Source organism: Pseudophryne corroboree, chromosome 3 (assembly GCF_028390025.1).
Source record: "Pseudophryne corroboree isolate aPseCor3 chromosome 3, aPseCor3.hap2, whole genome shotgun sequence".
Classification (NCBI taxonomy): Eukaryota; Metazoa; Chordata; class Amphibia; order Anura; family Myobatrachidae; genus Pseudophryne; species Pseudophryne corroboree.
The window spans coordinates 44,707,755-44,731,750 of record NC_086446.1 but is presented as its reverse complement, the minus strand read 5'-3'; the positions used below and the strand labels follow the sequence as shown (position 1 = coordinate 44,731,750).

The window sequence follows — 23,996 nt, the reverse complement described above, 5'->3', positions numbered from 1 at the left end:
ATTGCTTACTGGAAGTAGTACAAGTGGGCTTACGACTTCCCCTCTGGGATGACCATCGACTCCCAGCGGCAACAACAGCAGCGCCAGCAGCAGTAGGCGTTACACGCAAGGATGCATCGGAGGAATCCCAGGCAGGAGAGGACTCGTCAGACTTGCCAGTGACATGGCCTGCAGGACTATTGGCATTCCTGGGGAAGGAGGAAATTGACACTGAGGGAGTTGGTGGGGTGGTTTGCGTGAGCTTGGTTACAAGAGGAAGGGATTTACTGGTCAGTGGACTGCTTCCGCTGTCACCCAAAGTTTTTGAACTTGTCACTGACTTATTATGAATGCGCTGCAGGTGACGTATAAGGGAGGATGTTCCGAGGTGGTTAACGTCCTTACCCCTACTTATTACAGCTTGACAAAGGGAACACACGGCTTGACACCTGTTGTCCGCATTTCTGGTGAAATACCTCCACACCGAAGAGCTGATTTTTTTGGTATTTTCACCTGGCATGTCAACGGCCATATTCCTCCCACGGACAACAGGTGTCTCCCCGGGTGCCTGACTTAAACAAACCACCTCACCATCAGAATCCTCCTGGTCAATTTCCTCCCCAGCGCCAGCAACACCCATATCCTCCTCATCCTGGTGTACTTCAACACTGACATCTTCAATCTGACTATCAGGAACTGGACTGCGGGTGCTCCTTCCAGCACTTGCAGGGGGCGTGCAAATGGTGGAAGGCGCATGCTCTTCACGTCCAGTGTTGGGAAGGTCAGGCATCGCAACCGACACAATTGGACTCTCCTTGTGGATTTGGGATTTCAAAGAACGCACAGTTCTTTGCGGTGCTTTTGCCAGCTTGAGTCTTTTCAGTTTTCTAGCGAGAGGCTGAGTGCTTCCATCCTCATGTGAAGCTGAACCACTAGCCATGAACATAGGCCAGGGCCTCAGCCGTTCCTTGCCACTCCGTGTGGTAAATGGCATATTGGCAAGTTTACGCTTCTCCTCCGACAATTTTATTTTAGGTTTTGGAGTCCTTTTTTTACTGATATTTGGTGTTTTGGTTTTGACATGCTCTGTACTATGCCATTGGGCATCGGCCTTGGCAGACGACGTTGCTGGCATTTCATCGTCTCGGCCATGACTAGTGGCAGCAGCTTCAGCACGAGGTGGAAGTGGATCTTGATCTTTCCCTAATTTTGGAACCTCAACATTTTTGTTCTCCATATTTTAATAGGCACAACTAAAAGGCACCTCAGGTAAACAATGGAGATGGATGGATTGGATACTAGTATACAATTATGGACGGGCTGCCGAGTGCCGACACAGAGGTAGCCACAGCCGTGAACTACCGCACTGTACTGTGTCTGCTGCTAATATATAGACTGGTTGATAAAGAGATAGTATACTCGTAACTAGTATGTATGTATAAAGAAAGAAAAAAAAACCACGGTTAGGTGGTATATACAATTATGGACGGGCTGCCGAGTGCCGACACAGAGGTAGCCACAGCCGTGAACTACCGCACTGTACTGTGTCTGCTGCTAATATATAGACTGGTTGATAAAGAGATAGTATACTCGTAACTAGTATGTATGTATAAAGAAAGAAAAAAAAACCACGGTTAGGTGGTATATACAATTATGGACGGGCTGCCGAGTGCCAACACAGAGGTAGCCACAGCCGTGAACTACCGCACTGTACTGTGCCTGCTGCTAATATATAGACTGGTTGATAAAGAGATAGTATACTCGTAACTAGTATGTATGTATAAAGAAAGAAAAAAAAACCACGGTTAGGTGGTATATACAATTATGGACGGGCTGCCGAGTGCCGACACAGAGGTAGCCACAGCCGTGAACTACCGCACTGTACTGTGTCTGCTGCTAATATATAGACTGGTTGATAAAGAGATAGTATACTCGTAACTAGTATGTATGTATAAAGAAAAAAGAAAAAACCACGGTTAGGTGGTATATACAATTATGGACGGGCTGCCGAGTGCCGACACAGAGGTAGCCACAGCCGTGAACTACCGCACTGTACTGTGTCTGCTGCTAATATATAGACTGGTTGATAAAGAGATAGTATACTCGTAACTAGTATGTATGTATAAAGAAAGAAAAAAAAACCACGGTTAGGTGGTATATACAATTATGGACGGGCTGCCGAGTGCCGACACAGAGGTAGCCACAGCCGTGAACTACCGCACTGTACTGTGTCTGCTGCTAATATATAGACTGGTTGATAAAGAGATAGTATACTCGTAACTAGTATGTATGTATAAAGAAAGAAAAAAAAAACACGGTTAGGTGGTATATACAATTATGGACGGGGCTGCCGAGTGCCGACACAGAGGTAGCCACAGCCGTGAACTACCGCACTGTACTGTGTCTGCTGCTAATATATAGACTGGTTGATAAAGAGATAGTATACTCGTAACTAGTATGTATGTATAAAGAAAGAAAAAAAAACCACGGTTAGGTGGTATATACAATTATGGACGGGCTGCCGAGTGCCGACACAGAGGTAGCCACAGCCGTGAACTACCGCACTGTACTGTGTCTGCTGCTAATATATAGACTGGTTGATAAAGAGATAGTATACTCGTAACTAGTATGTATGTATAAAGAAAGAAAAAAAAACCACGGTTAGGTGGTATATACAATTATGGACGGGCTGCCGAGTGCCGACACAGAGGTAGCCACAGCCGTGAACTACCGCACTGTACTGTGTCTGCTGCTAATATATAGACTGGTTGATAAAGAGATAGTATACTCGTAACTAGTATGTATGTATAAAGAAAGAAAAAAAAACCACGGTTAGGTGGTATATACAATTATGGACGGGCTGCCGAGTGCCGACACAGAGGTAGCCACAGCCGTGAACTACCGCACTGTACTGTGTCTGCTGCTAATATATAGACTGGTTGATAAAGAGATAGTATACTCGTAACTAGTATGTATGTATAAAGAAAGAAAAAAAAACCACGGTTAGGTGGTATATACAATTATGGACGGGCTGCCGAGTGCCGACACAGAGGTAGCCACAGCCGTGAACTACCGCACTGTACTGTGTCTGCTGCTAATATATAGACTGGTTGATAAAGAGATAGTATACTCGTAACTAGTATGTATGTATAAAGAAAGAAAAAAAAACCACGGTTAGGTGGTATATACAATTATGGACGGGCTGCCGAGTGCCGACACAGAGGTAGCCACAGCCGTGAACTACCGCACTGTACTGTGTCTGCTGCTAATATATAGACTGGTTGATAAAGAGATAGTATACTCGTAACTAGTATGTATGTATAAAGAAAGAAAAAAAAAACACGGTTAGGTGGTATATACAATTATGGACGGGCTGCCGAGTGCCGACACAGAGGTAGCCACAGCCGTGAACTACCGCACTGTACTGTGTCTGCTGCTAATATAGACTGGTTGATAAAGAGATAGTATACTACTAATATTATATACTGGTGGTCAGGTCACTGGTCACTAGTCACACTGGCAGTGGCACTCCTGCAGCAAAAGTGTGCACTGTTTAATTTTAATATAATATTATGTACTCCTGGCTCCTGCTATAACCTATAACTGGCACTGCAGTAGTGCTCCCCAGTCTCCCCCACAATTATAAGCTGTGTGAGCTGAGCAGTCAGACAGATATATAATATATATAGATGATGCAGCACACTGGCCTGAGCCTGAGCAGTGCACACAGATATGGTATGTGACTGACTGAGTCACTGTGTGTATCGCTTTTTTCAGGCAGAGAACGGATATATTAAATAAACTGCACTGTGTGTCTGGTGGTCACTCACTATATAATATATTATGTACTCCTGGCTCCTGCTATAACCTATAACTGGCACTGCAGTAGTGCTCCCCAGTCTCCCCCACAATTATAAGCTGTGTGAGCTGAGCAGTCAGACAGATATATAATATATATAGATGATGCAGCACACTGGCCTGAGCCTGAGCAGTGCACACAGATATGGTATGTGACTGACTGAGTCACTGTGTGTATCGCTTTTTTCAGGCAGAGAACGGATATATTAAATAAACTGCACTGTGTGTCTGGTGGTCACTCACTATATAATATATTATGTACTCCTGGCTCCTGCTATAACCTATAACTGGCACTGCAGTAGTGCTCCCCAGTCTCCCCCACAATTATAAGCTGTGTGAGCTGAGCAGTCAGACAGATATATAATATTATATATAGATAATAGATGATGCAGCACACTGGCCTGAGCCTGAGCAGTGCACACAGATATGGTATGTGACTGAGTCACTGTGTGCTGTGTATCGCTTTTTTCAGGCAGAGAACGGATTATAAATAAAAGTGGTGGTCACTGGTCACTATCAGCAAAACTCTGCACTGTACACTACTGAGTACTCCTAATGCTCCCCAAAATTAGTAAATCAAGTGTCTAAACGGAGAGGACGCCAGCCACGTCCTCTCCCTATCAATCTCAATGCACGTGTGAAAATGGCGGCGACGCGCGGCTCCTTATATAGAATCCGAGTCTCGCGATAGAATCCGAGCCTCGCGAGAATCCGACAGCGTCATGATGACGTTCGGGCGTGCTCGGGTTAACCGAGCAAGGCGGGAAGATCCGAGTCGCTCGGACCCGTGAAAAAAAACATGAAGTTCTGGCGGGTTCGGATTCAGAGAAACCGAACCCGCTCATCTCTAAGAGACACTGTTCTGCTAACCATAGAGCATATAAAAGACTCAGTCTTATACATGAGAGATGCACAGAGGGAAATCTGCCGGCTGGCATCTAAAATAAGTGCATTGTCCATTTCTGCTAGGAGAGGCTTATGGACTCGCCAGTGGACAGGGGATGCAGATTCAAAAAGGCACATGGAAGTTTTGCCTTATAAGGGTGAGGAGTTATTTGGGGATGGTCTCTCGGACCTAGTTTCCACAGCAACATCTGGGAAGTCAGCATTTTTACCCCATGTTCCCTCACAGCCTAAGAAGGCGCCGTTTTATCAGGTTCAGTCCTTTCGGACCCAGAAAAACAGGCGTGGAAAAGGCGGGTCTTTTCTGTCCAGAGGCAGAGGTAGGGGAAAAAGGCTGCAGCAAACAGCAGGTTCCCAGGAGCAAAAGTCCTCCCCCGCTTCTTCTTCCAAGTCCGCCGCATGACGGTGGGGCACCACAGGCGGAGCCAGGTACGGTGGGGGGCCGCCTCAAAAATTTCAGCGATCAGTGGGCTCGCTCACAGGTGGATCCCTGGATCCTTCAAATAGTATCTCAGGGGGTACAAACTGGAATTCGAGGCGTCTCCACCCCATCGGTTCCTAAAGTCTGCCTTGCCGATTGCTCCCTCAGACAGGGAGGCGGTGCTAGCGGCAATTCACAAGCTGTATTCCCAGCAGGTGATAATCAAGGTGCCCCTACTTCAACAAGGCCGGGGTTACTATTCCACACTATTTGTGGTACCGAAACCGGACGGTTCGGTGAGACCCATTTTAAATTTGAAATCCTTGAACACATACATAAAAAAATTCAAGTTCAAGATGGAATCGCTCAGGGCGGTTATTGCAAGTCTGGAGGAGGGGGATTACATGGTATCCCTGGACATCAAGGATGCTTACCTGCATGTCCCCATTTACCATCCTCACCAGGAGTACCTCAGATTTGTGGTACAAGATTGCCATTACCAATTCCAGACGTTGCCATTTGGACTGTCCACGGCACCAAGGGTGTTTACCAAGGTAATGGCGGAAATGATGATACTCCTTCGAAAAAAGGGAGTTTTAATTATCCCGTACTTGGACGATCTCCTAATAAAAGCGAGGTCCAAGGAACAGTTGTTGGTAGGAGTAGCACTATCTCAGGAGGTGCTGCACCAGCACGGTTGGATTCTGAATATTCCAAAATCACAGCTGGTTCCGACGACACGTCTACTGTTCCTGGGTATGATTCTGGATACAGTCCAGAAAAAAGTGTTTCTCCCGGAGGAGAAAGCCAAGGAGCTGTCATCTCTAGTCAGAGACCTCCTGAAACCAAAACAGGTATCGGTGCATCACTGCACGCGGGTCCTGGGAAAGATGGTAGCTTCTTACGAAGCAATTCCTTACGGCAGGTTCCATGCCAGAATCTTTCAGTGGGACCTGCTGGACCAATGGTCCGGATCGCATCTCCAGATGCATCGCTTAATAACCCTGTCTCCAAGAACCAGGGTGTCTCTGCTGTGGTGGCTGCAGACGGCTCATCTTCTAGAGGGCCGCAGATTCGGTATACAGGACTGGGTCCTGGTGACCACGGATGCCAGCCTTCGAGGCTGGGGGGCAGTCACACAGGGAAGAAACTTCCAAGGACTATGGTCGAGTCAGGAGACTTCCCTACACATAAATATTCTGGAACTAAGGGCCATTTACAATGCCCTAAGTCAGGCAAAATCCCTGCTTCTACACCAGCCGGTACTGATCCAATCAGACAACATCACGGCAGTCGCCCATGTAAATCGACAGGGCGGCACAAGAAGCAGGATGGCAATGGCAGAAGCCACAAGGATTCTCCGTTGGGCGGAAAATCATGTACTAGCACTGTCAGCAGTGTTCATTCCGGGAGTGGACAACTGGGAAGCAGACTTTCTCAGCAGGCACGACCTCCACCCGGGAGAGTGGGGACTTCATCCAGAAGTCTTCCAGATGCTGGTAAACCGTTGGGAAAAACCACAGGTGGACATGATGGCATACCGCCTCAACAAAAAGCTAGAAAGATATTGCGCCAGGTCAAGGGACCCTCAGGCGATAGCTGTGGACGCTCTAGTGACACCGTGGGTGTACCAGTCAGTTTATGTGTTCCCTCCTCTGCCTCTCATAACAAAGGTATTGAGAATAATAAAAAAACGAGGAGTAAGAACAATACTCGTGGTTCCGGATTGGCCACGACGAGCGTGGTACCCGGAACTTCAAGAGATGATCTCAGAGGACCCATGGCCTCTGTCGCTCAGACAGGACCTGCTGCAGCAGGGGCCTTGTCTATTCCAAGACTTACCGCGGCTGCGTTTGACGGCATGGCGGTTGAACGCCGGATCCTGAAGGAAAAGGGCATTCCGGAGGAAGTCATTCCTACGCTGATTAAAGCCAGGAAAGCAGGAAAGATGTAACTGCAAAGCATTATCACCGCATATGGCGGAAATATGTTGCTTGGTGCGAGGCCAAAAAGGCCCCGACAGAGGAATTTCAACTGGGTCGATTTCTGCACTTCCTACAAGCAGGAGTGACTATGGGCCTGAAATTAGGCTCCATTAAGGTACAGATCTCGGCTCTGTCGATTTTCTTCCAGAAAGAACTAGCTTCACTGCCTGAAGTTCAGACATTTGTGAAGGGAGTGCTGCATATTCAGCCCCCGTTTGTGCCTCCAGTGGCACCTTGGGATCTCAACGTGGTGTTGAGTTTCTTAAAATCACATTGGTTTGAGCCACTTAAAACCGTGGATCTAAAATATCTCACGTGGAAAGTGGTCATGTTATTGGCCTTGGCTTCGGCCAGGCGTGTGTCAGAATTGGCGGCTTTGTCATGTAAAAGCCCTTATCTGATTTTCCATATGGATAGGGCAGAATTGAGGACTCGTCCCCAGTTTCTCCCTAAGGTGGTATCAGCTTTTCACTTGAACCAACCTATTGTGGTGCCTGCGGCTACTAGGGACTTGGAGGAGTCCAAGTTACTGGACGTAGTCAGGGCCTTGAAAATTTATGTTTCCAGGACGGCTAGAGTCAGGAAAACTGACTCGCTATTTATCCTGTATGCACCCAACAAACTGGGTGCTCCTGCTTCTAAGCAGACTATCGCTCACTGGATCTGTAACACGATTCAGCAGGCGCATTCTGCGGCTGGACTGCCGCATCCTAAATCAGTGAAAGCCCATTCCACAAGGAAGGTGGGCTCATCTTGGGCGGCTGCCCGAGGGGTCTCGGCTTTACAACTTTGCCGAGCTGCTACTTGGTCAGGGGCAAACACGTTTGCGAAATTCTACAAATTTGATACCCTGGCTGAGGAGGACCTTGAGTTCTCTCATTCGGTGCTGCAGAGTCATCCGCACTCTCCCGCCCGTTTGGGAGCTTTGGTATAATCCCCATGGTCCTTTCGGAGTTCCCAGCATCCACTAGGACGTCAGAGAAAATAAGATTTTACTCACCGGTAAATCTATTTCTCGTAGTCCGTAGTGGATGCTGGGCGCCCATCCCAAGTGCGGATTGTCTGCAATACTTGTACATAGTTATTGTTAACTAAAGGGTTATTGTTGAGCCATCTGTTGAGAGGCTCAGTTGTTTTCATACTGTAAACTGGGTATAATATCACGAGTTATACGGTGTGATTGGTGTGACTGGTATGAGTCTTACCCGGGATTCAAAATCCTTCCTTATTATGTCAGCTCGTCCGGGCACAGTGTCCTAACTGAGGCTTGGAGGAGGGTCATAGTGGGAGGAGCCAGTGCACACCAGGTGACCTAAAGCTTTCTTTAGTTGTGCCCAGTCTCCTGCGGAGCCGCTATTCCCCATGGTCCTTTCGGAGTTCCCAGCATCCACTACGGACTACGAGAAATAGATTTACCGGTGAGTAAAATCTTATTTTCTCCACAGTATCCACAGGATAACATTGGGATATGATGACGCGACAGCTGATTTGCACCAATCGGTTAAAGCTTTCGGCCTCCCAGCATGCAACGGGCCCGTCCATATACCCCCGCCTCCTGGCTCATGCAAATCAGTTGTTTTTCCAAAGCTCAAGGCAGGAGTATCATAGAGAGCCCTAATCAGGCGAGAAGAACACACATGCACACCCTACCATACAAGAAGGATGAGGTTAGTGAGTAAAAGGATACTCAAATCAGGTGCGTCAAGGTGGGATCCCTGTGGATACTGTGGACTTAGAAGAAATAACGTTATCAACGGTAAGTTTTACCATAACAAATATTTCTCCAGCAGGATAACATTGGGATGTCCCAAAGCAATTTAGTGATGGGGACGCTCCTGATTGGACAGGAGAATCCTTAGCCCGAATTCAGCGTCCTGAGAGGCAAAGGCATCAAAGGCATAATGTCTAATGAATGTGTTAATGGAAGACCATGTGGCTGCCTTACATATCTATTCTGCTGAAGCACAATGTTGTGCTGCCCATAACGGGACCTACCTTACGAGTAGAGTGAGCAGAGACATTAGCCGGAACAGGAAGATCAGCTTGAGAGTATGCTCCTGAACTTGTCATCCGAAGCCACCTCGCCAGTGTCTACTTATCAGCAGGCCATCCTCTCTTGTGAAATCCGTAGAGAACGAAGAGAGTGTCTGTCTTTCTGATGGCACTGGTACGATCCACGTAGATCCTTAAGGCACGGACTACGTCCAATGATGCATCTCCCGCAGAAAGGTCTGGCCCCTGGAAGGCCGGGACTACAATTTCTCTGTTAAGGTGGAATTTAGACACCACCTTAGGAAGATACCCAGATTTGGTTCTGAGAACCGCTTTATCTGGATAAAAAAATCAGAAAACGAGGGTGACATATTAATGCCCCTAAATCTGAAACTTTTCTAGCTGAGGCAATAGCCAGTAGAAAGAGAACTTAAGCTGTCAACCGTTTAATATCCACTCGTTTAAGTGGTTCAAATGGGGCAACTTGAAGGGCCTTTAGGACTAAACTTAAGTCCCAAGGCACTGTAGGAGGAACAAAAGGAGGTTGAATGCACAGCATTCCCTGGAAAAAGTGTGCACATCCTGTAGGTTAGCAATTTTCTTTTAGAACCATACAGTCAATGCTGACACTTGCACTCTCAAGGAAGCTAACCTTAGACCTTTGTCCATTCCTGCCTGAAGGAATGCCAAGACTCTGGAAACTCTGTACACCCTAGGTCAAATTTCTGGTCACTGCACCATAGAAAATAGCCTAGCCATATTCGGTGATAAATGCGAGCTGAGGAAGGTTTCTTTGCTCTGAGCATTGTTTGAATTACCTGTTGTGAGAATTCTCTTGACTTCAGGATAGAGGTCTCAAGAGCCACACCGTCAAAGACAGTCGATCCAGGTGCTTGTGATAGCAAGGACCCTGTGACAGTAGATCTGGACTTTGAGGGTGTAGCCGGAGCTATTAGTATCACGGCGCCCTTTCCTTGTTTTACCTTTTGCATTAGCCTGGGTAACAGGCAATTGGTGGAAACACATAGGCCAGACGAAAGTCCCACCTCACTGACAGGGCATCCACAAAGATCGCCGTTGGGATCCTTTGTTCTTGACGCATATACAGGAACTTTGTTGTTCTGGCGTGACGCCATGAGATCCATCTCTGGTAACCCCCATTTGTCTAACAGATTTTGGAAGCCCTCTCGGTGTATAGCTCATTCATTTGCATGAATGGTGTGTTGACTGAGAAAATCCACTTACCAGTTTAGGACTCCCAGAATAAACACTGCGAACAAGGCTGGAAAATTAAGTTCTGCCCACTTTAATGTGTAACTTACCTCCTTCAATGCATTCTAGCTGCGAGGTCTCCCTGATGGTTGAGGTACTGTACTGCCATTGCATAGTCCGAGCAGATTTGGCCTGGTTTTCCCTGAAAGATGTCCTTTGCCTAAATAATTGCCGTATATATGGCCCAAAGATCCAGTATATTTATTGGCAGGCAATTTTATTGGTCCTTCTCCTAGAAGCAACTCCTTCCTGGCACAGCTCCCCAGCCCTGAAGACTGGCATCCATTGTCAGAATTTCCCAATCCAATATCCAAAAGGGTCTCCCTTTGTCCAGATGGGATGTCTGTAGACACCTGGCTAATGACCTCCTTACTCCCAGAGGAAGGACCATAGTCTGCGTTTTTATTGTCTGGTGACAAACATTCCATTTGGAAAGGATCAAACTTTGCAGAGGCCTTGAATGGAACTGAGCATACTCCACCATGTTGAATGTCGACACCATCAACCCCATCGCACGTATTGCGGCATGAATGGATACCCTTTGACTGTGTAGCAGCTCCTGAATCCTTCACTAAATTTTGGATATTTTGTTCAGCGGTAGAAATACTCTCTGAAGACATGAATCCAGCACAGCCCCAAATGAGTCATCCGTTGTGACAGAACCAGGGACAACTTTGCCCAATTTATGAGCCAACCGTGTCTCTGTAAACAAGCTATTGTTTGTTGCAGATGACATTGAAGCAATTCCTGACACTGTGCCAGGATTAATAAGTCATCGAGGTATGGAAAAATCCTTACCCTCTGCTAATTGGAGGTAAGATGCCATCACCACCATAATTTTGGTGAATACTCTGGGAGCTGTGGCGATTCCAAATGGTAGGCCAAAATGATGGAACGTAAAGTCTCCATATGAAACCGAGACACCCAAATGTACTTGTTCAGCGCTTTGAGATTGAGATTGAGTATGGGCCGGTACGACCCATTTGGCTTCTGGACTAAAAACAGGTTGGAATAAAAACCTTGCCCTCGTTGTGCAGGAGGAACTGGAATTATCACTCCTGACTGATGAAACTTCTGGACTGCCTCTTGCAAAGCCCTGGCCTTCGTTTCCACTGAAGACAAGCTGGTACAAAACCTTTGATGAGGGTGTTTCTTGAAAGCAAATGCATAACCGTGAGATACCACATCTTGCACCCAGGCATCTGTGGTGGACTGCTGCTAGATCTGTGCAAACTGAAGAAGTAGGCCTCCCACCCTGTGTTCCCCAAGGTGGAGGCCCGCACCATCAGGCTGATGGCTTATCTTCTGATTTGGAAGCCGGTCCTCTGGTAGCCCAATACTTTTTAGTCTTACCAGACTTGTTGGATTGGGACTGTTTGACATCACTCTTTCCTTTTTGCTTTTTCTTGATTCTGAAAGGGCCTAAAAGCTGGAAACCTAGACTTGAATTTGTTTGTGGAAGGAAACTGCACTTTCTTGGAGTCTGCTTCTGACTCCAAAATACTGTTTCATTCTTTACCCCCAAAAAAATATCTCCAGTAAAAAAGGCTAAGACTCCAGAACCTTCCTGGATTCTGAGTCATCTTTCCATGTACATAGCCAAACCGCTCTGCAAGCTGCTACTGCTGGAGCTGATGCCTGAGAGGCAATTGTACCCATATCCAAGGTCGCTTCCATAAACGTCGTCGCCTGTTTGATATATGCAATATGGGATTTTTGCTCTCTAGATGCCGTTGAAAGATCCTCCTCCAATGCATCAGCACAGGCAGCCACTGCTTTCGCCATCCAGGCTGAAGCAATGGCTGGTCTTATGATTGCCCAAGACAAGGGAAAAATTTTTTTTAGAAAACCATCGTCTCTCCTATCCGTGACATTATTTATTGATGTTGAAGGCAGAGGTAATGTAGATTTTCGCACCAAACTAATAACATGCGTATCTACTTTGGGAGCCACCTCCCTTTTTTAAACAGTCCCCGCCGGAAGAGTATAATTGGAATTCCATTTCCTTGGAATTCTAACTTCTTACTGGGCATAACCAAAGCCTCTTGCATAATTTCCATCAGCTGATCTGACCAATAAAACTCTCTTAACTGTATTGAGATGTTTAAACACAGGTGCCTTAGATTTTAACAAAGGCTCTGCTGCCTCTTCTAAGGATAAAATGGCTTTCATAGCACTAATTAGCTCAGGTATGTCGATTGATCTGAGGCCTTCCACCTCGTCTCTGTATGCAGACCCGAAGTGCGATGAGTCCTCATCCTCCGAGGAGTCCTCATCTGAAACATGTGTAGACTGTGAAGATGTTGTATCGTGTCTACGTGATTTACATACCACCAGCCTTTCAGCCTGCTTTTGTTGAGAGGCTGCCAATTCCCGTGCTAGATGTGATAAACCCCGGGAGGAAAGTTGCATGTAAGGGTTAAAAGGGTAACCTATCCCTGGTATAGGAGCTGGCATTATCCGCTTAGCTATACTGGATAATGTCTGTGCAAAAGTAGCCCGTGGGGGTTCAACTACAACCTGTGCTTGCCTCGGATTATTCAAGAGGCATTGGTGAAAGCTAAAACAATTTGCACATAACCCATTTCGAACCAGATCCTGAGAGGTTAACCCAGCATCGCAAGACAACATGAAATGAGTGTTGGTGCTGCTGTGGAGAGTGTATCCTTCTCACCCTTGCCACTCTTAGACATGATAAATAGATCACACAGCTGTACAGTGTTACTACACAATTTGTGACTGTAATCACTTTGAAATTTGTTAAGGTGACACACAATCTGACCCTACCCTGCTTTGCACCAGCATTGAGGATCGGAATACACAGAAAAACTGACCGAATTATAGTAAAGTCAGGAATCACACTAGCAATCAGTCACAGGTTATACATTAGTATAATAAGCAATATGAGCACATAATCGACTACAAATACATTTCAAGTATGTAGGAGAAACCTATTACTGTATTACCTTATAAAGGAGTTTTAACCATATTCAGTCGCACAGCGAAAGAAAACAGCAGCAATAGTTTACAGACTTGTATGCATCAGGCACTTATCCAACTGTTCGTACTCAAAGGTAGATAGAGACTTAGCGCTGTATTACCCGGCTCAGGAGACTGGGATACAGGGAGACTTCACCCCGCTTCCAGGATTGATCATCACGTTAGCAAACGTAGATCCACACGCTAATAGTGTACACACTCGCCCCATGAACCTACAGTGAACACACGCCCAAGTGAACACTGACGCACCAGACACACAGCCGCCTATGCTGCAACTGGGTCCTTTTAGATACACAGCGTCTCAGACGGAAGCAGGAACTCGGTTCATGGTGGGAAACTCGGAGGAATCTGGTCATGAACTGGGGGGAGGGATGTCCAAGGGAGTGTTTGACTCCCCACTGCTGACATCAACCCTAGGGATCGCGGCCACATACTACCCCTGGAGCCTATGACCCCTAGGGCCTAGCGCTGCTGCACCCTAGGTGACAGCCATTTGGTAGTCTCCTCCCAAAACAGTGCAGCTGTGTCCACATTTGCCCTCTAAGCGGAACCGATGCCTTACCTTCTCCCCGTGCTCCGGCCACAGCCTGGTAACGTCTGCTGGACCTGCTAGTATATCCTACACAGACACCTGCTGAAACAGCACTGTACTCATGGGTAAGCATTGTCGCAACCCGGCAGAGAGTTGTTGGAGCAACTCTATCTAAGGTACGTATAAGACGCTTTTTAGAAAGATCACTCAAGAAAAAATAGTAAGACTATAAAAATAAAATAAAAAAGCTTACGGCTGCTAACAACCAGCAACCCATTGACCATGGTCCGGCTCCTGCCGCACCAAACAAAAACTGATTTTCCTGTGCCAGGAGGTGGGGATATATGGACAGGCCGTTGCATGCTGGGAGGCCAAAAGCTTTGCCTGATTGGTGCAAATCCGCTGTTGCGTCATCATGTCCCAATGTTATCCTGTGGATAACCTGTGGACCCTGCCGGAGAAAGTAATAATACAGGTATATGACTGGGGAGCAGATCTGGGAGTCACACTTACATCATTTATATCTATAATAATACAGGGACATGGCTGGTGAGTGAATGCAAGTTTCACAGTGACATCATGTATATCCATAGTAATATATACATGGACATTTTGCACAATTCCCTAAAAAGAGTAACTCCAAATTGGCAAACTTTTAATAGATATTTCAATGTTGTCCCAATGTACAGGATTATACAGTAGTGAAGAAGATATCCAGTGCCTCCATCAGGGTGCCTCCACCTCAGTCACTGATACATGATAGAGACAATGACCAAATGATCCTGGAACTCACCAACAAGATCATTCAGCTGCCGACTGGAGAGGTGACTGCTGGGAAATGGGGCATTATACAGTAACACCAGGGGCTGTGTCTGGGTGATGACTGGAGAGGTGACTGCTGGGAATGGGACATTATACAGTAACACCAGGAGACGTGTCTGGGTAATGACTGGAGAGGTGATTGCTGGGAATGGGACATTATACAGTAACACCAGGAGATGTGTCTGGGTAATGACTGGAGAGGTGACTGCTGGGAATGGGACATTATACAGTAACACCAGGGGATGTGTCTGGGTAATGACTGGAGAGGTGACTGCTGGGAATGGGGCATTATACAGTAACACCAGGGGATGTGACTGGAGAGGTGGCTGCTGGGAATGGGACGTTATACAGTAACACCAGGGGACGTGTCTGGGTGATGACTGGAGAGGTGACTGCTGGGAATGGGGCATTATAGAGTAACACCAGGAGATGTGTCCGGGTGATGACTGGAGAGGTGACTGCTGGGAATGGGGCATTATACAGTAACACCAGGGGACGTGTCCGGGTGATGACTGGAGAGGTGACTGCTGGGAATGGGGCATTATACAGTAACACCAGGGGATGTGTCTGGGTGATGACTGGAGAGGTGACTGCTGGGAATGGGGCAATGGGGCAGTATAGAGTAACACCAGGGGATGTGTCTGAGTGATGACTGGAGAGGTGACTGCTGGGAAAAGGACATTATACAGTAACACCAGGGGATGTGTCCGGGTGATGACTGCTGGGAATGGGGCATTATAGAGTAACACCAGGAGATGTGTCCGGATGATGACTGGAGAGGTGACTGCTGGGAAAGGGACATTATACAGTAACACCAGCGGATGTGTCCGAGTGATGACTGGAGAGGTGACTGCTGGGAATGGGGCATTATACAGTAACACCAGGAGATGTGTCCGGGTGATGACTGGAGAGGTGACTGCTGGGAATGGGGCATTATACAGTAACACCAGGGGATGTGTCTGGGTGATGACTGGAAAGGTGACTGCTGGGAATGGGGCATTATACAGTAACACCAGGAGATGTGTCCGGATGATGACTGGAGAGGTGACTGCTGGGAATGGGGCAATAGGGCATTATACAGTAACACCAGGGGATGTGTCTGGGTAATGACTGGAGAGGTGACTGCTGGGAAAGGGACATTATACAGTAACACCAGGGGATGTGTCCGAGTGATGACTGGAGAGGTGACTGCTGGGAATGGGGCATTATACAGTAACGCCAGGAAATGTGACGGTTGATGACTGGAGAGGTGACTGCTGGGAATAGGGCATTATACAGTAACACCAGGAGATGTGTCCGGGTGATGACTGGAGAGGTGACTGCTGGGAATGGGGCATTATACAGTAACACCAGGGGACGTGTCCGGGTGATGACTGGAGAGGTGACTGCTGGGAATGGGGCATTATACAGTAACACCAGGGGATGTGTCTGGGTGATGACTGGAGAGGTGACTGCTGGGAATGGGGCAATGGGGCAGTATAGAGTAACACCAGGGGATGTGTCTGAGTGATGACTGGAGAGGTGACTGCTGGGAAAAGGACATTATACAGTAACACCAGGGGATGTGTCCGGGTGATGACTGCTGGGAATGGGGCATTATAGAGTAACACCAGGAGATGTGTCCGGATGATGACTGGAGAGGTGACTGCTGGGAAAGGGACATTATACAGTAACACCAGCGGATGTGTCCGAGTGATGACTGGAGAGGTGACTGCTGGGAATGGGGCATTATACAGTAACACCAGGAGATGTGTCCGGGTGATGACTGGAGAGGTGACTGCTGGGAATGGGGCATTATACAGTAACACCAGGGGATGTGTCTGGGTGATGACTGGAAAGGTGACTGCTGGGAATGGGGCATTATACAGTAACACCAGGAGATGTGTCCGGATGATGACTGGAGAGGTGACTGCTGGGAATGGGGCAATAGGGCATTATACAGTAACACCAGGGGATGTGTCTGGGTAATGACTGGAGAGGTGACTGCTGGGAAAGGGACATTATACAGTAACACCAGGGGATGTGTCCGAGTGATGACTGGAGAGGTGACTGCTGGGAATGGGGCATTATACAGTAACGCCAGGAAATGTGACGGTTGATGACTGGAGAGGTGACTGCTGGGAATAGGGCATTATACAGTAACACCAGGAGATGTGTCCGGATGATGACTGGAGAGGTGACTGCTGGGAATGGGGCAATAGGGCATTATACAGTAACACCAGGGGATGTGTCTGGGTGATGACTGGAGAGGTGACTGCTGGGAAAGGGACATTATACAGTAACACCAGGGGATGTGTCCGAGTGATGACGGGAGAGGTGACTGCTGGGAATGGGGCATTATACAGTAACGCCAGGAAATGTGACGGTTGATGACTGGAGAGGTGACTGCTGGGAATGGGGCATTATACAGTAACACCAGGGGATGTGTCTGGGTGATGACTGGAGAGGTGACTGCTGGGAATGGGGCATTATACAGTAACACCAGGGGACGTGTCCAGGTGATGACTGGAGAGGTGACTGCTGGGAATGGGGCATTATACAGTAACACCAGGGGATGTGTCCGGGTGATGACTGGAGAGGTGACTTCTGGGAATGGGACATTATACAGGAACACCAGGGGATGTGTCCGGGTGATGACTGGAGAGGTGACTGCTGGGAATGGGACATTATACAGGAACACCAGGGGACGTGTCCGGGTGATGACTGGAGAGGTGACTGCTGGGAATGGGGCGTTATACAGTAACACCAGGGGACGTGTCTGGGTGATGACTGGAGAGGTGACTGCTGGGAATGGGGCATTATACAGTAACACCAGAGAACGTGTCTGGGTGATGACTGGAGAAGTGCCTGATGGGAATGTGACATTATACAGTAACACCAGGGGACGTGTCTGGGTAATGACTGGAGAGGTGACTGCTGGGAATGGGGCATTATACAGTAACACCAGGGGACGTGTCTGGGTGATGACTGGAGAGGTGACTGCTGGGAATGGGGCATTATACAGTAACACCAGGGGACGTGTCTGGGTAATGACTGGGGAGGTGACTGCTGGGAATGGGACATTATACAGTAACATAACACCAGGGGATGTGTCCGGGTGATGACTGGAGAGGTGACTGCTGGGAATGGGACATTATACAGTAACACCAGGGGATGTGTCTGGGTGATGACTGTATCATTGTGTGTGTCAGGTTCCTATAAGGTGTCAGGATGTCACTGTCTATCTCTCCATGCAGGAGGAGACGTATATAGAGGAACACAGGGGTCTGTACAAGGACGTGATGATGGAGAATCACCGGCCCCTCACATCACTTGGTAAGAGGAGACAGTCATGTATTGTACAGGGGAGAGCAGGTATGGGGGCCCCTATATACACACACATCTGATAATCACATATATACACTGTACTCAGACACTGTATCTCCTACAGATGGGCCCAGTAACAGAGATACCCCAGAGAGATGTCCCCGTCCTCTGTATTCCCAGGATTGTACAGAGGAGAATCACAGGACCCCACAGGAGGATCAGGTAGGTGGGATTTAGGATCTCACCAGTATTCCAAAGTGACTGTCACTATATTATCTCTAGTGAAACTGTGAGCCTGATTCTTATTTAGGAATACAATAAGAGTAAGTAACTACCTGGAAAAACCATGTTGTAATGCAAGGGGAGACAAATATATACATTGTGTTTGCATGCAGGGTAAATACTGGCTACTTTTGCATGTAGCCCACAAATGCTGGAAAACTTTATTTCTCTAACGTCCTAAGTGGATGCTGGGGACTCCGTCAGGACCATGGGGTTTAGCGGCTCTGCAGGAGACAGGGCACAATAATAAAAGCTTTAGGATCAGGTGGTGTGCACTGGCTCCTCCCCCTATGACCCTCCTCCAAGCCTCAGTTAGATCTTTGTGCCCGGCCGAGAAGGGTGCAATCTAGGTGGCTCTCCTGAGCTGCTTAGAATAAAAGTTTAATTTAGGTTTTTTATTTTCAGTGAGTCCTGCTGGCAACAGGCTCACTGCTACGAGGGACTTAGGGGAGAGAAGTAAACTCACCTGCGTGCAGGATGGATTTGCTTCTTAGGCTACTGGACACCATTAGCTCCAGAGGGAGTCGGAACACAGGTCTCACCCTGGGGTTCGTCCCGGAGCCGTGCCGCCGACCCCCCTTGCAGATGCCGAAGTTGAAGAGGTCCAGAGGTCCAGAAACAGGCGGCAGAAGACTTTCAGTCTTCATAAGGTAGCGCACAGCACTGCAGCTGTGCGCCATTGTTGTCAGCACACTTCATACCAGCGGTCACTGAGGGTGCAGGGCGCTGGGGGGGGCGCCCTGGGCAGCAATGTATTATACCTTTTTTATGGCTAAAATACATCACATATAGCCCTTGAGGCTATATGGATGTATTTAACCCCTGCCAGATCTCACAAACTCCGGGAGAAGAGCCCGCCGTTTTAGGGGGCGGGGCCTATTCTCCTCAGCACACGGCGCCATTTTCCTGCTCAGCTCTGCTGTGAGGAAGGCTCCCAGGCTCTCCCCTGCACTGCACTACAGAAACAGGGTTAAAACAGAGAGGGGGGGCACTTATTTGGCGATATGATTACATATGTGAAAATGCTATAAGGGAAAACACTTGTATAAGGGGTTGTCCCTGTATAATTATAGCGTTTTTGGTGTGTGCTGGCAAACTCTCCCTCTGTCTCCCCAAAGGGCTAGTGGGGTCCTGTCCTCTATCAGAGCATTCCCTGTGTGTGTGCTGTGTGTCGGTACGTGTGTGTCGACATGTAGGAGGACGATGTTGGTGAGGAGGCGGAGCAAATTGCCTGTATTGGTGATGTCACTCTCTAGGGAGTCGACACCGGAATGGATGGCTTATTTAGGAATTACGTGATAATGTCAACACGATGCAAGGTCGGTTGACGACATGAGACGGCCGGCAAACAAATTAGTTCCTGTCCAGGCGTCTCAGACAATGTCAGGGGCTTGTAAAAACGCCCATTTACCTCAGTTGGTCGACACAGACACGGACACTGACTTCAGTGTCGACGGTGAAGAAACAAACGTATTTTCCTTTAGGGCCACACGTTACATGTTAAGGGCAATGAAGGAGGTGTTACATATTTCTGATACTACAAGTACCACAAATAAGGGTATTATGTAGGGTGGGAATAATCTACTTGTAGTTTTTCCTGAATCAGATAAATTAAAGTGTGTGATGATACGTGGGTTTCCTCCGATAGAAAATTATTGGAGGTATACCTTTTCCCGCCAGAAGTGAGGGCGAGTTGGGAAACACACCTTAGGGTGGATAAGGCGCTCACACGCTTATAAAAACAAGTGGCGTTACCGTCTCCAGATACGGCCGCCCTCAAAGAGCCAGCTGATAGGAAGCTGAAAAATATCCTAAAAAGTATATACACACATACTGGTGTTATACTACGACCAGCAATCGCCTCAGCCTGGATGTGCAGCGCTGGGGGGGCTTGGTCGGATTTCCTGACTGAAAATATTGATACCCTTGACAGGAACAATATTTTATTGACTATAGAGCATTTTAAGGATGCATTTCTATATATGCGAGATGCGCAGAGGGATATTTGCATTCTGGCATCAAGAGTAGATGTGATGTCCATATCTGCCAGACGATGTTTATAGACACGACAGTGGTCAGGTGATGCAGATTCCAGACGGCACATGGAAGTATTGCCGTATAAAGGGGCGGTCCATCGGACCTGGTGGCCATGGCAACAGCTGGAAAATCCACTTTTGTTACCCCAAGTCACATCTCAGCAGAAAAGGACACAGTCTTTTCAGTCTCAGTCCTTACGTACCCATAAAGGCAGGCGGGCAAAAGGCCAGTCAATCTGCCCAGGGTTAGAGGAAAGGGAAGAAGACTGCAGCAGGCAGCCCATTCCCAGGAACAGAAGTCCTCCACAGCTTCTGCCAAGTCCGGGAGGCAGTATTGGGAAAAAAATTCACAGGCTGTATTCCCAGCAGGTGATAATCAAAGTACCCCTCCTACAACAAGGGAAGGGGTATTATTCCACACTATATTGTGGTACTGAAGCCAAACGGCTCGGTGAGATCTAAAAGATTTGAACAATTACATACAAGGGTTCAAATCAAGATGGAGTCACTCAGAGCAGTGATAGCGAACCAGGACGATATGGTGTCACTGGATATCAGGGACGCTTACCTACATGTCCAAATTTTGCCCTTCTCACCAAGGGTATCTCAGGTTCGTGGTACAGAACTGTCACTATCAGTTCAGACGCTGCCGTTTGGATTGTCCACGGCACCCCGGGTCTTTACCATGGTAATGGCCGAAATGATGATTCTTCCTAAAAGAAATATGGACGCTTTCCTGATAAGGGCAAGGTCCAGAGAACAGTTGGCGGTCGGAGTAGCACTATCTCAAGTAGTTCTACGACAGCACGAGTGGATTCTAAATATTCCAAAATCGCAGCTTTTTCCGACGACACGTCTAATGTTCCTAGGAATGATTCTGGACACAGTCCAGAAAAGGATGTTTTCTCCCGGAGAAGAAGGCCAGGGAGTTATCCGAGCTAGTCAGGAACCTCCTAAAACCAGGAAAAGTATCAGTGCATCATTGCACAAGGGTCCTGTGAAAAATGGTGGTTTCTTACAAAGCGATCCCATTCGGTAGATTTCACGCAAGAACCTTTCAGTGGAATCTGCTGGGAAAATGGTCCGGATCGCATCTTCAGGTGCATCAGCGGATAACCCTGTCTCCAAGGACAAGGGTGTTTTCTTCTGCGGTGGCTGCAGAGTGCTCATCTATGAAAGGGCCGCAGATTCGACATTCAGGACTGGGTCCTGGTGACCACGGATGCCAGCCTGAGTGGCTGGGGAGCAGTCACACAAGGAAAAAAAATTTTCAGGGAGTGTGATCAAATCTGGAGACTTCTCTCCACATAAATATACTGGAGCTAAGGGCAATTTACAAGGCTCTAAGCTTAGCAAGACCTCTGCTTCAAGGTCAGCCGGTATTGATCCAGTGGGACAACATCACGGCAGTCGCCCACGTAAACAGACAGGGCGGCACATGAAGCAGAAACTGCAAGGATTCTTCGCTGGGTGAAAAATCATGTGATAACACTCTCTGCAGTGTTAATTCCGGGAGTGGAAAACTGGGAAGCAAACTTCCTCAGCAGGCATAACCTCCACCCGGGAGAGTGGGGACTTCAGCGGGAAGTCTTCCACATGATTGTAAACCGTTGGGAAAAACCAAAGGTGGACATGATGGCGTCCCGCCTGAACAAAAAACTAGACAAATATTGCGCCAGGTCAAGGGACCCTCAGGCAATAGCGGTGGACGCTCTGGTAACACTGTGGGTGTACCAGTCAGGGTATGTGTTCCCTCCTATGCATCTCATACCAAAAGTACTGAGAATCATAAGAAGGAGATGAGTAAGAACGATACTCGTGGTTCCGGATGGGTCAAGAAGGACTTGGTACCCGGAACTTCAAGAGATGCTCACGGAAGAACCGTGGCCTCTACCTTTAAGAAAGGACCTGCTCCAGCAGGGGCCTTGTCTGTTCCAAGACTTACCGCGGCTGCGTTTGACGGCATGGCAGTTGAACGCCGGATCCTGAAAGGGCATTCCAGATGAAGTCATCCCTACCCTGGTCGAAGCCAGGAAGGATGTAACCGCAAAACATTTTCACCGCATTTGGCGAAAATATGTTGCGTGGTGTGAGGCCAAGAAGGTCCCTACAGAGGAATTCCAACTGGGTCGTTTCCTACATTTCCTGAAAACAGGACTGTCTATGGGCCTAAAATTAGGGTCCATTAAGGTTCAAATTTCGACCCTGTCAAATTTCTTCCAGAAAGAACTGGCTTCAGTGCCTGAAGTTCAGACGTTTGTAAAAGGGGTACTACATATACAGCCTCCTTTTGTGCCCCCAGTGGCACCTTGGGATCTCAATGTTGTTTTGAGTTTCCTAAAGTCACATTGGTTTGATCCACTCACCACTGTGGAATTAAAATATTTCACATGGAAGGTGAAGATTCTATTAGCCCTGGCTTCAGCCAGGCGTGTGTCAGAATGGGCGGCTTTATCATATAAAAGCCCTTACTTAATTTTTCATTCTGACAGGGCAGAATTGAGGACTCGTCCTCAATTTCTCCTTAAGGTGTTTTCTGTTTTTCACATGAACCAACCTATTGTGGTACCTGCGGCTACTAGGGACTTGGAGGACTCCAAGTTACTTGACGTTGTCAGGGCCCTGAAAATATATGTTTCCAGGACGACTGGAGTCAGAAAATCTGACTCGCTGTTTAGCCTGTATGCACCCAACAAGATGGGTGTTCCTGCTTCTAAGCAGACGATTGCTCGCTGGATTTGTAGTACAATTCAGCTTGCACATTCTGTGGCAGGCTTGCCACAGCCAAAATCAGTAAAAGCCCATTCCACAAGGAAGTGGGCTCATCTTGGGCGGCTGCCCGAGGGGTCTCGGCTTTACAACTTTGCCGAGCTGCTACTTGGTCAGGGGCACACCCTGACTGAGGAGGACCTGGAGTTCTCTCATTCGGTGCTGCAGAGTCATCCGCACTCTCCCGCCCGTTTGGGAGCTTTGGTATAATCCCCATGGTCCTGACGGAGTCCCCAGCATCCACTTAGGACGTTAGAGAAAATAAGAATTTACTTACCGATAATTCTATTTCTCGTAGTCCGTAGTGGATGCTGGGCGCCCATCCCAAGTGCGGATTGTCTGCAACACTTGTACATAGTTATTGTTACAAAAATCGGGTTATTCTTGTTGTGAGCCATCTTTTCAGAGGCTCCTTCGTTGTTATCATACTGTTAACTGGGTTCAGATCACAGGTTGTACGGTGTGATTGGTGTGGCTGGTATGAGTCTTACCCGGGATTCAATATCCTTCCTTATTATGCACGCTCGTCCGGGCACAGCATCCTAACTGAGTCTTGGAGGAGGGTCATAGGGGGAGGAGCCAGTGCACACCACCTGATCCTAAAGCTTTTATTATTGTGCCCTGTCTCCTGCGGAGCCGCTAAACCCCATGGTCCTGACGGAGTCCCCAGCATCCACTACGGACTACGAGAAATAGAATTATCGGTAAGTAAATTCTTATTTTTTACTCTGCAATTTAGATTTCAGTTTGCGCGCACCCCACCTTAATCTAAATCTCTCAGCTCATTTTAAATCTGCCCCAACTGCAGTGCAGCATAGACTTACCCAGGTGCACAGTTA

At 47.8% G+C, this 23,996-nt stretch overlaps 1 protein-coding gene across 1 annotated transcript in view; it reads left to right on the top strand.

The window, feature by feature from the left end:
• The window catches only part of LOC135054675 (zinc finger protein 271-like), a 132,971-nt gene that overhangs the window by 5,736 nt on the left and 103,239 nt on the right, over positions 1-23,996 (top strand). The window contains exons 2-4 of the mRNA XM_063957925.1: positions 14,632-14,766; positions 18,001-18,079; positions 18,195-18,292. Coding sequence (XP_063813995.1) covers positions 14,632-14,766; positions 18,001-18,079; positions 18,195-18,292 — 312 coding nt within the window. The remainder of the gene's footprint in view (positions 1-14,631; positions 14,767-18,000; positions 18,080-18,194; positions 18,293-23,996) is intronic.